The 18771-nt window shown below is 35.5% G+C and overlaps 1 protein-coding gene across 5 annotated transcripts in view; it reads left to right on the forward strand.

Annotated features, from left to right (window-relative positions):
- Positions 1–18771, forward strand: part of Cfap47 (cilia and flagella associated protein 47) — a 234556-nt gene that overhangs the window by 27337 nt on the left and 188448 nt on the right. For all 5 annotated transcript variants that reach the window (XM_042269235.2, XM_042269236.2, XM_076562695.1 and 2 more), the window contains exons 12-19: positions 1988–2180; positions 2267–2363; positions 6746–6962; positions 7259–7500; positions 8773–8903; positions 12649–12771; positions 13900–14031; positions 16484–16561. In XM_042269235.2, the coding sequence (XP_042125169.2) occupies positions 1988–2180; positions 2267–2363; positions 6746–6962; positions 7259–7500; positions 8773–8903; positions 12649–12771; positions 13900–14031; positions 16484–16561 (1213 nt within the window). The remainder of the gene's footprint in view (positions 1–1987; positions 2181–2266; positions 2364–6745; positions 6963–7258; positions 7501–8772; positions 8904–12648; positions 12772–13899; positions 14032–16483; positions 16562–18771) is intronic.

The raw sequence follows: 18771 nt of genomic DNA on the forward strand, positions 1-18771 counted from the left end.
ATCTTTTTAGCATTTGTTATACTTCATCTTTTTAATAATAGCCACTTCAATGACATGAACTGATAATCTGTGTCATTTTGATTCTTGTTTTTCTGGTGACTGAAGACACTGAGATTTATAAGTTAAATTTTGTTGGCCATTGGTTTTCCTTCCTTAAGGAGTATGTATCCATCTCATCTCATTTATACACAATGCAGTTTGACCATTGAGGGGGCTTTAGTTATGTTCGTATTCTGGATACATCTCTTTCCAGATGATAATTTTCATATTTTCCCCATTGCAGCAGTGGTTTCTACTTTTTATCATTTCCTTTCCTTTGCAGAAGCTACTTAGCTGGATAAAGTCCCATTCGTCTGTGCTTTAAGTGTTTTATCAAAAAACAAATACACAAAGTCCATTTTATGATGTTTATATAGATGATTCAAATTTTAATCTCCATGTTAATATCAAATTTGTTTCTTTATGCCTTAAATTTGATTTTACTTTGAGTTGTTTTAGTAGCATTTCAATATATGTGAAAGGCAAAACAATTAACTACTTGAGCTACAGTAACTTTTGCTAACTTTTTCTTTGCAGTTTTCTTAGGTAGTTTTTGCTAGAAGCAGATCCTGAGGTAGGGATTCTATTGTATGTGATTCACTAAAAGCATATTTCCCAAGAGAAAGCTTTGTAGGATGTAGGAATCAGAGTGCAGCAAGGGAAGAATTGATGTACTTCAAATTAAGTTTGTAAGCAGCCTGATGCCAATTTTTTTTAACATAAATGATATCATTGTTTCTATCTTTTTTATTTTAAATTCTTTCTTCATTTTACATACCAACCACAGTTCCCCCTCCCTCCCCTCTTCTCGCTATCTCCCACCTCCCAGAACACCCACTACCCACCCCCCATCCACTCCTTACTCAGAGATGGCAAGAGAGCATGGGGAGTCAACAAAGTCTGGCAGGCACATCAAATTGAGGCAGGCCCAAGCCCTTCCTCCCTGTATCCTGCTCCATAGGAAATGGGCTCCAGAAAGTTAGCTTATGTACCGGGGAAAAATCCTGGTCCCACTGCAAGGGGCCCCACAACCAGACCAAGCTACACAACTGTCACACACATGCAGAGACCCTAGGTCAGTCCCATGCCGGCTCCCTAACTGTTGGTCCAGAGTTTCCACTAGCTGGGGTCAGCTGTCTCTGTGGGTTTCCCCATCATGATCTTGACCCCTGCCTGCTCATAAAATCCCTCCTCCCTTCCTTCAATTAGACTCCAGATGCTTGGCCCAGTGCCTAGCTGCGGATCTCTGCATCTGCTTCCATCAGTCAATGGACGAAGGCTCTGTGATTACAGAGTTCAGGCACCCTCTCCACCATTGTTAGGAGTCTTAGCTGGGATCATCCTTGTGGATTCCTGGGAATCTCCCTAGCACCAGGTTTCTCCCTAACTCCATAATGGCTCCCTCTATCAAGACATCTCTTTCATTGTTCTCCCTCTTTGTCCCTCCCCCTGCTCGACCATCTTATTCCCTGATTTCCTCATTCCTCATCCCCTCCCCTCTTACCCCATCCCAGTTGCTGGGTTCCCTGTGTTTGGGGGGTGGGGTGGGAATTGTAGGTTACAGGATCCAGTAGGTGGCAGGGGTGGTGGAGAGGCCTGGCCACAGGATTCCCTTCCGTTGACTGGCTGCTGGAGCTGCATCATTGTTTCTGTCTTGAAAAAAAGAGGCTTTTCTCCTTGGTCCAAACCACTCAGTGACTGTGTTCTGCCTTTTGAGTGTGAAAAAGAAATAGGGGTAGTTATAACTTCTTCTATGAGGTGTTGCAGAAGAGTGGAGGCCTTCTTAGTGGAGGCAAGCATCCTTCAGATTAGTATACCAGTTCAGTCAAATGGATATGGATAAGCCTATAACAGTGGAGGAAATTTGCACTTATTACTGTATTTTGTGAACAACTTTTCCTCAATTAGTCATTATTATTATTATTTTATCATCATCATTATTTTGTAGGGAACGCAAGTTTCCATTTAATGAAGTAGATATAGGCATGGAGCCATCATCTGGTCTAAAGTCACCATCACTATCTCAATCAGAAATAGAAGAGGAGATACCTTCATCTTTAAAGGCTTCTTCTCTCAGAGTTAAAAGATTGCTAAGCACCAAGAAAATAGCATCCAGAGAGACAGAATCTCTGCAGAGAAAGGCATGTGCCATGTTTTCAAATTTGTTTTTTCATGAGAATTGAAAAATGGCTCTTACTAATACTGAATGAATTTCTTTGGAAAGCAGATCTCCAAAGGAATTAAATCAAAGCCAACCACTTACCATGAAAAACGTGACTGCAGCAAAGTTTTGACACCAAAGCAAATCCATCAAGTAATTGTTGGTAAGAATATATAGAAATCTACTACACTTTTGTGTGTGTGTGTTTATGCATGTGTATGTGCTGATTACATTTTTATTTTTATAAAATATTTGATCACATTCCCCCAAGCTCCTTCCTACTCACATTCCTACTCACCCAATTTTATATTATATTCTCATATTTTCTCTCCTTTCACTCTCTTTCACCTCCCCTCTCTCTTTTCTTCTCCCTGTCTCCCCTCCCTCCCTCTCAAAAAGGGATTTCATCAAGATGGTAGAATAGAAGGTTCATGGCTCATTTTACCACACACCAGTAATTATGCAGCTGTTCTTAGACAAATGTGTCGTTGTGAGAGCTTTGGCCTTCAGTTCCTATGAAACCCTACTAGAGCTGAAGATGCATGAGGATCAATTTTAGGTGATAGTTCTGGCAAGCTAACTGATTATAGTCCTAGATTTAAACCACAAAAGAGCTTCAGCAGCCTCAGCAGCAATCTCCAGTCCCAAATTAGACTTATTCTTGTCATCACGGTCTATTGTACAACATGCTAACTATGATTAAAAAGATCTGTGAACATTGCTGAGAGTGGATTTTTGAATAGTTTTACACCACAATTCAAATGTGTGCGAGGTAATGCATATGTTCATTACCATTATTTAACTATTCCATAATTTAGACATAGCTAAAACACGTCACTTAGGAGAAAATATGCAGTGAAAAATAAGAAATATGATATATTGGTAAAAAACAATATCATTAATTAAAAAGGAAAGAAATTCTGGTATTTGCTGGTCAAGGAATCCATATGGAAGGCACTATGAAATCAGGCCAACTAAGACAAATGCTGCTTTATCTTGTTTTTATGTGGAATTAAAAGAAGCACTGGGACTTATAAAAGCAAAGAATAAACTGGTTGTTACCAGGGTTTGTGTGAAGGGGAGGAGAAGATAAAGGTGTTAGTCAAAGGATACAAAGCTTTATTTAGTATAAGTTCTGGAGAGCTATATGACTACAGTTAATAACAAAATTTTATGTTATTGAAAATTGTTGTTGATATATTATAAATGTTTGTGCCACAAATTTGACTGTGGGAGGTGATAGATATTTTAATTAGATTTATTTAATCCAATAACAATGAAGATATATATATATATATGAAAACATTATGCACATTGCAAACATACAAACTTTGTCAGTTTTATCTTTAAAAAGCTAAGGAAAATGGATTATAAACAATATATTTTGTTGAGAGATATATAGAAAAATATCCTTAACTTTGGGAAAGTAAAAGGTTTTAGTTATGAAAATAAAACAATAATTGACAAAACATACAATAGGAATTCAGAGATTAATCAAAGTTAAGTAATTCTGTGCTTTTTTTTTTGTAAAAATGTCGGATTTTAAAATAAACTTATATATTGTATATCTGATAAACTACTTTTAACTAGAATGTATAAATAAAACTTTAAAAAGCAGCAACTAAATTTTAATAAATAGGCTGAAAATTTTAACAGTCAGTTCAGTAAAGAAAATGCAAAATTTGTGTACTCATATATTAAAATAGGCATTGTTAATTCTCAAGGGCAAGCTTGGTTTTGCCTCAATGTGATATGCCACGCTTTGTTGACTCCTATGGAAGGCCTTTCTGAGAAGTGAATGGGGGAGGGGGAGGCTAGAAAGGAGGTGTGGGAGGGGACTGGAGAGAGGGAGGGAGGGAGGGGAAACTGGTTGGTATGTAAAATTAATCAAAATTTTAGTTAAAAAAATTAAACCAAAATGAGACAGTACTATAAATTTAGTATATGGCTAGAGGTAACCCATGAAACAAAAACGTCTCACTATTTTATTTTATTTTTTCCCAAAATACAAAGAACCCAAGACTAGTGAATATACAAGGAGCCAGCAAACTATTTAAAATAGTGTATTCTCACAAGTAGTATACAACATAAAATTATTGAAAATAGCTTGCTGGCTGCTTATATAGTCACGCACAAACCAACCATAATTCATCCATTCTACTCTTAGATATTTATCTAAAAAAATGAAGTTGTATTCATCAATACTTGCTATCAAAAATGTATAGCAGCTTTTTAAAAATAGCTAATAACTAGAAACTAATTATCAATGAACAGGTAAATAAACCAATACAATTAAGATACATAAATAAAGGGAATATGTCCTAGCTTTATTTTGGTTATGACTGAAATATCCTGACAAAAAGCAACCTAGGGGAGAAATCTATTTTTAACTCAGAATTCCAGGCTGCATTACATTACTGTGAAGAAGTCAGCGACAGGTGCTCAAGACAGCTGGCCTCATCATATCTACAGTGAAGAGCAGAGAGAAATGAATGCACGCGTGCCTTAGTGCTTAGTTTACTTTGTCTAGTCTTATACATTCCACAACTTCAAACCAATGTGTGGGGCAGCCCAGACGGGGCTGGGACTCATTGAAGGTGATCAAGATAATTCTGTATAGACAGGGCTTCTTTCTTTCTTTTTTTTTTTAAACTTTTTGGGACTCACCACCCAGCTCTCAAATAAATACACAGAGAATTATCTTACTTGTGAATTCTTGGTCTTAGCTTGACTTGTTTCTAACTGGCTTTTCTAACTTAAATTAACTCGTTTCTCTTTAACAATGTTTTGCCTCTGGGCTTTTTACCTTTCCTTATTCTATATATCTTTCTTTCCTTCTTACTCTGTGGCTGGTTGTGTTGCTGCCCCCTGGAGTCCACCTCTTCTTTTCTTGCTCCTCCCTTCTTTCTTTTTGGAGACTAGATGTCTCCTCCTGTTTGTTCTCTCTGCCCCACCTATTTCTCTCTCCTGCCTAGCTACTCATCGTTCAGCTCTTTATTAGATTAGTCAGGTGTTTTAGGCAGGCAAAGTAATACAGCTTTACAGAGTTAAATAAATGCAACATAAAAGAATACAACATGTCTTTGCATCATTAAACAAATTCCACAGTGTATACGAATGTAACACATCCTAAACTAATATTCCACAACACATGCTCACAGACGAACCTAGTCTAGACAAACCATCATTCACTAAGACCCCCTTTTTTAGGTGCTTATAGATTGTGTCAAGTTGGCATTTGAAACTGACCATCACATAACACTACTTAATAATATAAAAAGATAAAATATTTATTTAAAAATTGGATGAATGTCTAGAAAATTCACTATGAGAAAGAATCCATACAAATTTGTCATGTACCAGATGATTCTATTCATGTAAAACTCTGCAAAGTGGAGGTCAGTGAGATGGCTTAGTGGGTAAAGGTGCTTGCTCTTAAACTTGGAAACCTGAATTTGATTCTCAGAATTCTTACGGTTGAGAGAACTAACTTTCAGTTTCCCTCTGACTTCTACACACATGCTGTGGCACACCCATTCCTCTTTATACACACACAGACACACACTAAACTAAGCAAATAAATAAATAAATTTAATTAAAACAAAACTCTAGAAAGAAAATGGATATATAGTATAGTAATACGCGTGGATTTTCTGAGAAATATTTTGGGACTAGTGAGAAGGAATAAATATAACAAGGTACAAGAAAATGTTTTAGAGTGGTCAGTAGTCAACCTTTATATATGTATGTCAGTACTAAAGAAAATTTATATTTAAGTGTAGTTAACATATCCTGTATCAGTTATAGCTTAAATAAATTATTAAAATTGGCAGATTGGTAACAGTGTGGGGTGATGAATACCTAGAATATATCCTCAAACAGGAGGATCATGAGTTGAAAGCTAGCTTTGGCTATAAAGTTAAAGCTTGTCTCAAAATAAAAAGGAGATTATATATAATTATTAAGATTATTATAATTACGGGAGGCAGAGGCAGGCGGATCTCTGTGAGTTCGAGGCCAGCCTGGGCTACCAAGTGAGTCCCAGGAAAGGCGCAAAGCTACACAGAGAAACCCTGTCTCGAAAAACCAAAAAAAAAAAAAAAAAAAAAAAAAAAAAAAAAGATTATTATAATTAAATCTTTTGGCATTATAGGGAGAACCATTAGGAAATAAATCACAGAACTGAAAATTGCTATTTTTATGAATTATATATTGGTGAATAAAGTAGATACATTGGTGAAATGTTGTAGATCAAAATAATGATAGGAGTTTTACTGTGATTATTATTTTACCATGCAATTTTCCCTACTAGAATATATTCATATTGAACCTGAAATGATAATCTCTAAACATGACACTTTGGTCTGCTAGATAAAAGTACAGCTGTTGATGTCTGATATTGTACCAGATAGTTTTGTGTATTATACTAAACAGTTTTGAGTTAATTTTAGACAATTTAACCTACTAAAATACAATCTGAAGATGTAGAAAATAAAGGAACACCTTTGAATAAATTTACTTAATAACTTACTTTGATTATTTCAGGACCATCTGTCCTTAACTTTGGTAATGTTTGTGTGAAATCTACAAATACTCAGCTACTTCACATTGTTAATATGCTGCCCATGTATATATTGATACAGTTAGATATTGATTTGGAAGAACTTCAGAAAACCAACCAATTTTCATATGTGATCCCACCTACATCTAGTACATATATTTCGATGGTATTTGAGTCTTCTACCAATGGGAAATTTTGGAAGTAAGGTTTATTTTTCATTTTCTTCTTACTAGAGTTATTTATGATATTAATTTACTTCAATAATTGTAGCATAGATTATATTTTATCCCAAAGTATGGAAAGTATATAATATATATCAGCTTGTATACTTGTATGTTCATGTATTTCACTGATTATCTATTTTCCCCACCATTTATTTTCGGAATTAATTGTGTGCAGTCATCTATAGCATATATATTTCATATGTGTCTGAAGTCTGTAATCATAAATAAGTACTGTGCTATCAGTTAAGTTTGGGTGGTTCTACTCTGTTACAGATCATTCACCTTTAGAATTAACAACATACCTGGTGGACACATCCTAGTGATGGCTGTCATCCTGCCTGTAAAACTTGAACTGTCTTGTAATGAGATTGTATTGAGACCACAAACCTTCTTGTTGAAAACATGTTTTCGGGGAACCGTTAGGCTATATAATCATCTGAATCGTCCTGCCCAATTTGAATGGAAACCAGTAAGTGCACCAAGAGGAATTGCATTTACGATTCGTCCAGCCAAAGGTAAATAGTGCATTTTGTTTGTGTTATTTATTCATTCATTCACTCATGAATTCAGGCATTAATTATTTATTGAACACGTACTATGTACTTATGGCAATAGCATAGGAGTAAACTGAATACTATCATCAGGAGCATTTATTTTTATATGTGTAAATATGACGTGAAAATAAGGATTCTGTGTTGAAGTTCTAACAGAAACACACAATAAGAGATAGAGATGGAGATGTAAGTTCTTGGTTAACTATGTGGCTTAATAAGTCAGAAGTTTACAAGTCAAAAAGAGAGGCTGGATTCCCAGAGAAAAATGATGGTGTAGTGTTTACATCAAAGGTGAAATTAATTTTTAGGGGCTCTAAGTCCTCTAAGATTGTCAAATTATTGGGTAAGACCCACTGACTTTATTAAATATAATCTGAATATGCCTTTGCTTATGAAAACTACCATGCAATATGAACATATATCAAATGGTGATATAAACATAGCTGAGCAAGTGTTCTTGTGGTATGATTGAGCATTTCTTGGGTATATGCCCAAGAGTGGTAGAGCTGGAACAGGACCCCAAGAAAGACACGGGGATCACCCAATGACGGAGAAATGGCTGAGATCTACATGAACAGCCTGGACATGAGTGGGAGTAATGAACGGCGAGGGTCGAGGGAAAGAGAGTGGGAGATCCCACCTGGATCAAGAACAGAGAGGGAGAACAAGCCTCACTTATAATTTCTTTGTTATTTAAATTTAGTTTTTAGTTGTTATATAATGTCATTACATTTTTACACTAGCTTTTATCCTGCATGTTTACAAAAAATTAGTAATGAAAATATTGTGTATTCAGGGACAAATAGCCAAACTAGTGGAAACACATGAACTATGAACCAATAGCTGAGGAGCCCCCAACTGGATCAGGCCCTCTGGATAAGCGAGACAGTCAATTAGCTTGAACTGTTTGGGAGGCCCCCATGCAGTGGGACCGGGACCTGTCCTTAGTGCATGAGCTGGCTGTTTGGTGCCTGGGGCCTATGCTGAGACACTTTGCTCAGCCTGGGAGGAGGGGACTGGACCTCCCTGGACTGAATCTACCAGGTTGAGCTGAATCCCCAGGGGAGTCCTTGCCCTGTAGGAGATGGGAATGGGGTGGGGGGTTGGGAGAGGACTGGGGAGGGCGGGGGGAGGGAGGACAGGGGAATTCGTGGCTGATATGTAAAATTAAATTAAGTTATAAAATAAAAAAAGGAGAAAATATGGTGTCTTATTTTATCCTTTTCTCCATAGGCATTGTTGATCCTTACTGTTCATTGGAATGTGAAGTCACCTGGCAGCCAGGTTTTAGTTCTCCGGAGAAGGGAGAATTTATGCTTCAAGTCTCTGGAGGAAATACTTTGACACTGAAGTGTACTGCACATGTAATTATTTCTCTTGAATGTGATTTTTATCTTGAGCATTATAAACTATATGGCTATACTGTTGTGCATGTAAAAATTGAATTCATATAATAATTATTTTAGCTAGTTCATAGAGCTACTTGCTTACAATGAATGAAGAACTAACTCGGGTATCTAAGAACTTTTTGGAAACAATATTATATTGCCAGAGGCTTTATAAATATGTAGTAACATCATGGGAGCCACTTGAGAATAACTTTATTTCATTAACGCACAACATATAGTATGGTAGAGAAAATTATATTGTATTTATATTATGTTTTCTACAGTCAGTTAATCTTCTAGTACTAGTTAGTAAAAGTACATAAAAGTACAGCTACTAAAAGTATGTATCACTCATCTTTACAAATTGATACATTGTTACTCACTGATCACCCAGATCAAGAAACACAGAACATAATTAGCTTAACAAAGGAACCACCAGGCCACACTTCCCATAGCCATATTCCTCCCAACGTTGTCACTTTCTTTACTTATGAGAAATTAATTATGCACCAAAATTTATGTCGACATAGTCAAACTGCATTATTATATGTATGCCTTTCTGTTATAATTAGGTTTGTAAGACTAGTCTATGCTGTTGTGTATATTTGTAGATTATTCATTGTTCTCTTTGAAAAGTATCCTGTCTGTGTGAATGTACTGACTCTACTTACTTAGATAATTAGAATATATGTTATTTCAAATGTTTAGCTAATGTGTTTCCTTTCCATTATTGAAACTCTTTTAGTGAGGATAGCACAGTATTTATCTGTGTATGTAATTGTATCTAACAAGTTTAATATTGTACTTTTGCTCACATACTCAACCTTTGTCTGTTTTTCACTAACATATAAAAATGAGGAATTTAATAATATAGATTTAGCATTAAAGTAGATGCTATTTATTGATCAGTTACTCTGTGTCAAGTGCCATGCTAACTGATGTTTATTTAATAAAATAAAAATAAAATTTAATAAAATCCTGAGGCATTTAATATGCATATTCATATACATTATTAATGAAGAATTGGAAGACTAAGGTGTTTAAGTAATTAATACAAATGGTTTATTTCCAAATCTACCTGTCTCCATAACTTTTGATGTTACCCTCTTTAATGAGATTTATTTTATCTATTTCCTACCCTGTGAGTCAATAAGAATGAAATAACTAAACTACTAAATGAAAAAAAAAAACTTGTAAGATAATTAAATAGTGAATTAGACATTGAAATAACTGAGATAACTAAACAGTAAATTGGATAATTTCAGGTAAAACTTTGAAACTTTTAAAGTGAACTCTGATGAAACCAGGATGGAGGAACACAGACTGTTTAAATAATGTTAACTAAAGTTTAGCATATATTTATAAAACTCTGATTTACTTTTTTTCAGTTTTAAGCTTAGTTTGAAAGTTTGTTGTTCCAGTTACAAGAACTATGTTTTAAAATAATTGCAAGAATGTACTAAAGCCTAATATGAATATATATTTTATAAAGCTGCCAGGAGCCATCCCCAGCAGTGGATGAGTCCTGCAGAGGGTGTAAAGAGTCAGTGGGAGAAGGAAGTGAGCCAGGCCATGGTGGTCAGAGGAATCTTGCAGCCTGACTGACTAGCAGCCAGAGTGTTTCCTTATTTTTACAGAATTTAGTTAGCAGGGATACACTCATGATGTTCCAAAACATAGATCATATCATTTTTTTTGGATATGTGTTTCACTTTCTTTTGCTCATCTTTTAGTCATCATTAATAAACTATGACAGAACAGAGTTATCATTTCTAATCATTTTCCCTCAAGTTTTGACATCATTAATAAACAGTTATCATTCTTACTCATTGACCCCATAACCCAATTTTTGAGAATCTAGAGGCAAATGACAGCCCATGCTCAGGCTCATTGCTTTGGTTGCTTCAAGGACACTAGACCAAAACAAAATCTTCAACCACCCTGGGCATTTTGCCATGTCTCAATCAATGTATTATTAACTCTTAGTGGTCAGAGTGCCCAGGAAAAATCCTCAGGCTAAGCTGCTGCAGTTATTATTCAAATTCTGATATAATACAAGCAATGTTCACATTTATATCTTTATAAAGTTTGTCTATATGTCTAATCCTGGCATTCTGTTGTTCCTTGGTCACATGACCTTATAGTGGCTCTACATGAGCTAACTTCTAATAGAGGGAGGTCTTAACACCTCACACTTTTATCATCTTTCTACTCCATTTTTTGCTCATCAATATGTCTCTGTGGAGGGCAGAGTTGTATGCCATGTAATTGTCCGAGTGTACCATGGGAAGAGCCTTGTAACCTGACCTGTGCCCAACTCTTAGCCCACTGGATCTTGTTGACCTTTTTGAATTTACTTTGTTTTGAATATCTTGTTCCTGTGTAAGTACAGGGACAGATGTTTCAAGAATGTCTCATAGCCTCATGAAGAGACCTGTGGCTTCTTTATGTGTCACAACTTCCAAGGCATAAGGAAGACCTTCAAGTAGATAAGGATATCTCCCTCAAAGTGTGTGTCAGGGAATAGTATGTTCAGGTCTTTCCTGGGTAAGCTTAGAAGCAGCATTCCTGAGAGAAGGCATAAATTATTCATAAGGAATTTTCCATCAAGCCAACATCCCCAAATTGTACAAATATTAAAAGTGCCCCAAGTATGTAACAGATGGAGATGAAAACCAAAGGTGGTATGGCAGCCATCATGTGGCTCAGCTTTGCTGGATCTTTGATAAGCAGCTGTGCTGGCTTTATGACTTCTGCCATTCCATTCAGATATGGCTGTGCCATAAAGCTATTACAAAGTCTAGTATAAAGTATACTCAACTCAATATTACTTGGACAAAATGTGTTATAGTTATCTTTGATGCCTGATTTACGTACCTTTACTACTGTAAACATGCATAATGGCCATATTTGAAAATAGTATTCTATGATTTATTAGTTCTGTGAAATGCTTTTCTTAGAAGGGAGAGGAAAATCCTGTACCTTTGTAATTCTATCAATCAAAGTGAACTATGTCCCCATTTCATGTAGGCTAAGCATACATTATCTGTGAAGATGACTTCTAGTAGAAGCATGTCTGAGTGATTTCATTTTTAACAACTTGTTCCCTATATTTAGATGACCTTTGAATTCTGCTGTGTTGCATATAATAATATGCTGTATGTCGCTGAGTAAATGATAGCTCTGAGAGCCTTTCAGTAACGTGTCAGTATATTCAGTATGTTTCTTAGTCTAGGCATCATTTCTGCCTCAGGGATAGTGTCACCCTTCCTTCTACAGCTTTGGAACATATTGTGTGTGTATGTAAATTACTCTCCACCTGCACTTTGATGGAGTAATATTTAGATATTATGTTCTATTCTTCTTTGTCTTAAGGATTCAGCAAAATGTACTAGAATGTTATATTTTAAAATTTTCCTTAAAGCTAATTTTCAGTTATATGGTTGGGGTATATTTTTGTCACTTCTCTCATTACTGTCTTCTCTTTCCCAATGAGGAATATTTGGCCTTATTTCTTTGTTCATATTAAGACCTTTTCAAGCTATGAACAGAACACACTAGATCATTTCATAAAGTTATATATTTATAGGTTTAATTGTATTTATATATAGCTGGTGGAGCTGATAAATGTTTTTTATATTTAATTTTCCAAGCAAATCAATTAAATTATTTTATTTGCTATTATTTTGATAATTTCTCTATTTTTTCCTTTTATTACCAGGTTGGACATACTAGAGTCACCTTTTTAGAGCCAAGAATACTGTTCAGTAACAGTCCTCAAGGTTTAACCACCTGGAGGAAAGCCATTCTTCACAACATAGGGCAAAACCATGCTTATTTCAAGGTAATGCCAAATTTTTGTCTTTTCTTATTTGGGTCAAGTCATGTAATGATTTGTATCAATTTATTGGTTCCAAATATATTATGAAGTTAATAGTTTGCTATTTATAAATGGACTTAAAACAGTAATCAAATTATTATAAGTAGATTTTGTGAGTTCATTTTATCAAGTTTTTTCTTCTACTTTCCCAAGTTATAACTTTTCCTTTTTTCCTTCTTTTGGTATCATTTGGTTTTATTAAAAGAAAAAAGTACAACAATGTTTTAAATATAATTACTAAGTAATGTTATACTTCATAGTAAGTTATGTGCCTCTCCTTTTTATTTTTACTTTGTAATCAGGACTGAAATGGTAGCAACAAGGACTAGATGGAAGTAATTAGTTTTAGTTCAAATGATTTGTGTATTTGATAGAGTCAAATTCTATTGCAAAATCACCTCATGTCTTATGCTTAATGAGCTTCTGTGTAGGAAGGACTATAGATACTTCCCTGTAAAACCTTTCATATAATTATTTTGTAAGGCACTGTAGCATCTTTTTTTTAATTTTTTATTCATTTTATTTTATTTTACAATACCATTCAGTTCTACTTAACAGCCACAGACTCCCTTGTTCTCTCCCTTCCTGCCCCCCTCTTCTTCCCCCCCCCCCCAGCTCACCCCCCATTCCCACCTCCTCCAGGGCAAAGCCTCCCCTGAGGACTGAGATCGACCTGGTAGACTCAGTCCAGGCAGGTCCAGTCCCCTCCTCCCAGAAAGAGCCAAGCGTCCCTGCATAAGTCCCAGGTTTCAAACAGCCAACTCATGCAATGAGCCCAGGACCTGGTACCACTGCCTAGATGCCTCCCAAACAGATCAAGCCAATCAACTGTCTCACCTATTCAGAGGGCTTGATCCAGTTGGGGGCCCCTCAGCCTTTGGTTCATAGTTCATGTGTTTCCATTCGTTTGGCTATTTGTCCCTGTGCTTTATCCAACCTTGGTTTCAACAATTCTTGCTCATAAAAACCCTCCTCTTTCTCGCTAATTAGACTCCCGGCCCTCCCCCCAGGGCCTAGCCGTGGATGTCTGCATCCAGATTCTTCAGTCCTTGGATGGGTCACTGTAGCATCTTAACCAATTTCTGATTACAGGTTTGTGATCAAAGCCTTTTGCCTACCATCAATATTGTTCCATCAGAAGGAGTAATCCCATTTGGGGGAATAACTGTTCTTAATATCTCCTGTACTCCCACTGTGGCAGAAAAATTTGATACGAGAGCAAAGGTATATTTGTTCATTCTTTCTTTGAATTTGTATATATATATATGTGTGTATATATATATTTACATATGTTTGTCCATGTGTATGTATGTAATATTTTATAAATATTTATAATGAGCACATTATCACAAATGCTTAATTTGTTAGTAGAAAAATGTACTTATTTAATCTACAATTAATCGAGCTTTGAAATATAACACTATAAATTATGCTGTCATTTATATAAAAATTGAATTAATTCTAATTATATAGGTTTTAGAGGTTTAAAAGTAGCAACTATACCTAAATTATCTAAAACAAAATTAGGTAGTAGCACTTGGAGAGAAGTTTTTGAAAATTCTTTTCAAGAAACCTGGTAGCTGAAGTTTCTTTTAAGCTTTTAAGTTGAAATGAGTAGCTACCAATCAGCATGAGGCAGTTTACATAAAATTGAATGATTTGACAGATCCTCGCTGTTCTCATAGACATAGATGAGCTTTTCTCCACTATTAGGGAAATTAGGGAAAAGTAATTATGGAATGCAGTAGACATTCCGATCCTCTGGCTCTTAAATCTTTCTCTCTCCTCTTCCATCATTTCCTGAGCCTTAGGTGTAAGGTTTCTGTTGCAGATGGGCACCCATGGTCAGTTGTTCTCTATATTTTAACCAGTTATAATTTCTGCCATAGTCCCCATCTGCTAAAAAAAATAGCTTTTCAAAATAAGGGATAAAAACTATGTTTATCTCTGGGTGTGAGCATAAATGTTTAGAATGTAGTTAGAAATTTTATACTGGTTTAGGAAAGTCTATGACAGCTCCATACATGGATAGTTGGCTTGGCCCAGTACCAGACATGAATTCATTCCATTAAGTGGGTCTTAAGTCAGTCATCCCTAATACCACTGTTGCACTATTGGGGATATATTTCCAGGCAGGCCATTGTGATATGTAGGCATCACAGCTGGGTAGGACTATTGATTGCTTCTCTCCCTTAGCAGTTTGCATAGCAACTTCCAGTAGTATGAGAGCTAGTCCCCAGGGAGGAGGCTTCCTGGTCATGTCCAGCTGAATTCCTTTAGCCCTATAACCAAAATGTGTGGTATCTTCAGCAGTAGAGTCTTACCATCAAGTTTTGGGAGGCAACCATGTTGTTTTGGAAGTTTTGTAGACTCCTTCCAACAACTCAAAGGGAGTTTTACCCTGACTAGATCTAGGGTTTTTGTTAGATTGTCTTTGTTTTCTGAGGGGAGCATTATCATTTATGTATAAGTGTATGTATATGCATATATACATATATGTGTGGTGTATGTGTATACATATACATATGAATATGTAGTATATCCATTTTTAAGAAAATGTAAAATGTTCCTCCTCTACGGCTTTTTCAAACAGTGTTATTTATCCCCACTTCTTCCTTCTCCCTCTTTATTGCCCACTCACTGCCCCAGTTAGAACCCACCCCTCTATTTTTTCCATTGTCACCTTCATAGCACCTTTGTCCTATTCTCCCTCTCTCTAGATAGAGCCCCTTTCCCTTACCACTGCGTGGTACCTTTACACTTTCGTATTCTTTGAAGTTATTTGATTCTTGTTTACTATCTTAATTTTCTTGGTGAAGATTCAGTATTCAGGCAGGCAATGGTTCAGGTTTAATTGTGCTGGCATTCCAATTTATGGACCCTCAGAGACAGAACATTGGCCTTTCTAAACGTTAGTTTTCTGCACTTTGAAATGAAGTTTCTTGAGAGAGTTATGCCATAGTATACAAAGTATTTAAAAAGAAGATAATATAGTTCTACATTAGTTCTGCACGACAATTTTGACTTGTTTTCATAGTTATTGTGTCTATTAGCATATTTTCTTTTTGGTTTTTTGAGACAAGGTTTCTCTGTGTAGCTTTGGAGCCTGTCCTGGCACTCACTCTGTAGACCAGGCTGGCCTTGAACTCACAGAGATCCACCTGCCTCTGCCTCCCAAGTGCTGGGATTAAAAGTGTGTGCCATCACTGGCCAGCTCTATTATCATATTTCTGTGGAACAGAGTATATATCATTCAACTCTACGTTGGTTATTTTGAGTAATCTGTTGTAATTAGATATGGAAAAATGTGTTACAGAGAATTATAGGCAGTCTAGTCAAATACACATTACTCCCCAGTCACATTCATAAGCCATCTAATTTCTAGTGGTTGAACATTCAGTTTTCCAAGTATCAATTCTGCCAAAGAAGAAAAGTGCTAATAACAGACATAATAAATTTTAAATATAAATATATATGTATACATACACACACACACATATATATATATGTGTGTGTGTATATATATATATGTGTGTGTGTGTGTGTGTGTGTGTAGATATATATTTGTTCTTATTTACATTATAAAGTGGTATATAAGGGGGCCTGCAATTTTTCATGTATATATAATTATATTTTAACATAATTTCTACAAAATTTCCTATTTCTCTTAAATAAGGTTGCTATTCACCATGCAAATGTTATAGATCTTAGGATTGGTGGATCTGTTGAAATTGCTGATGTTGAAATCACACCTGTGAGTATGCTCCCTTGCTTATTTGCTTAATTTATGTCCGGTGATGGTTCTTATGTGTCCCTAGTCAGTCCATTAATGTTTACAAATATTTTCCTGTGTAGTAATTTTACATATTTTAGCTAATATATGTAATATAAATGTAACTGATGAAGCAGAATATTGAATTTTTAAGAGTAAAACACTGAACTTAGGTGTGAGAGAACTATCACTATTATTAGAATGGTTCCATTATGTTCTCATCCTTCATAAGAGATGATCTTTTGCCTATAATGAAAGTACTTATATATAACTGTCTTAACTATTGGTTGAATTTGTCTGGTTTTGAGTTTTATGACACATATGAAGAAGTGTATATAATCTTTGAGGAGTTATTTTAACTGAATATTGTGTTTCCAATATTGATTTAGGTTGTATGTAACTTTACTGTATTTTTCATCACTGCTGCATAAGGGTTATTTATTTGAACATACCGTAGTTAGCATCTTCATTCCATTGTTCTTCCATATAGTTATTTCTGGCTTTTGTTATTGCAAGCACTGTCAACATGGCAGGTCATATTCTGAGTTACAAAGGCTTCATGAGATGTAGTATTTGTCCATGTTTTTCTTTACAAGAGGATTTCTTTCTCTCTTTTTTTTTTAGATCTTTCCCCCCTGCTTATTTTTTAAACATTTATTTATTATTTTATGTATATGAGTGCTCTATCTGCATTTACGCCTTTATGCCAGAAGAGGTCATTAGATCCTACTATAGATGGTTGTGAGCCACCATGTGGTTCCCAGGAATTGGACTCAGGACCTATAGAAGAGCAGCCAGAGTTGTTAACCACTGAGCTGTCTCTCTAGACCCCACAAGATAATTTCTAAAATATCATATTTCTTGTACTTCTCTTGCTCTATATTTCAGTGCTTCACAAGTTGTATTATAAGATGTAAAATGCTCATCTAATGGGTATAGATACCTCACTGTAGTGTTGATTTTAATTTTCTGAACTATACTCACATCAGTTTTTCAAATTGTTATCTATACATAAATAGTACTTGTTCTACAATTGATAATGTGCATACACACTGATACACACATGTGTGCACATAGAAGCACACACAGACACAGACAGACAGACACACATAAGCACATACACACCCCTTTTTACAACACTTTGAAGGATAAGTTCTGGTCCATTTACCCAAAGAAACTTTCATTAGATGTTCAAATCAGGCCTTCATGTTCTTCCAGTCTGACATTTATAAGATATTATCAACCTCTTATACTCTGTGAGCTTTTTCACCATATAAAATATTCTTTTATTTTGAGATTGCTTGCTACTTTTTTTTCTTCCAATTGTTTCCCCAGTACCTGGTGCCATTGTGGTGCTAAATTATAAAATGCATTGATTAAAAAGCTTAACTGGCTGCCTAAGTACCTCAGTGCTGGTCTGTGCTTTAATTGCACAACAAAAATTTTAGAGAAAAGACTTTAGTTTCTGATTCCTATTGTTCAGTGATAGAAGCATAGATCCATAGATCAGCAGACATTCCGCTAGCCTATTTAAGACTGTAGTGATTATTGAAGATGAAGAATGTAAGATCTAGAGGAGATGGAGGACACCAAGAAAACAAGGCCCAGTAAATCAACATGATCAACACATGAACTCACAGAGACTGAGGCAGCATGCACAATCAGGGCCTGCATGGATCTACAACCAGGTTCTTTGCATATCTATCATGGCATCCAGTTTAGTGATTTTATGGGATTCTTGAGTGTGTGAACGAGTAGATCTCTGTTTGTTGTGCCTATTCTTAGGCTCTTTTATTTCTCTTTGTTTGTTTTGTCCAATTTTAATGCACTAGTTTTTGTCTTACTATATTTTAATTGTATTTTATTATAATCCTATAGAATTATCTTTCTTATCTAATGGGAAACAGAAGTGAGGTGGATCCAGATGGGAGGGGAGATGCGGAGGAGCTCATAGGAGTAGAGGGAAGGGAAACCATAGTCAGGATGTGTTGTGTGTGAAAAACAATTATACTGCAATTAAATGGAAAAAAGGAAAATTAAATAGTATAAAAGCCAAAGTGTCTTTCCCTTTAGTTAGTATACTCTATGGGAAAATATTGAATATTGAGATGTTTATTACTCTATTTACTTATGCCAAATCCATTTTGGGGCACACTTTACACATTACTCTTAAATACAATAATTTATGTGAC

This window comes from Peromyscus maniculatus, chromosome X (assembly GCF_049852395.1).
Source record: "Peromyscus maniculatus bairdii isolate BWxNUB_F1_BW_parent chromosome X, HU_Pman_BW_mat_3.1, whole genome shotgun sequence".
In the NCBI taxonomy this organism is placed as follows: Eukaryota; Metazoa; Chordata; class Mammalia; order Rodentia; family Cricetidae; genus Peromyscus; species Peromyscus maniculatus.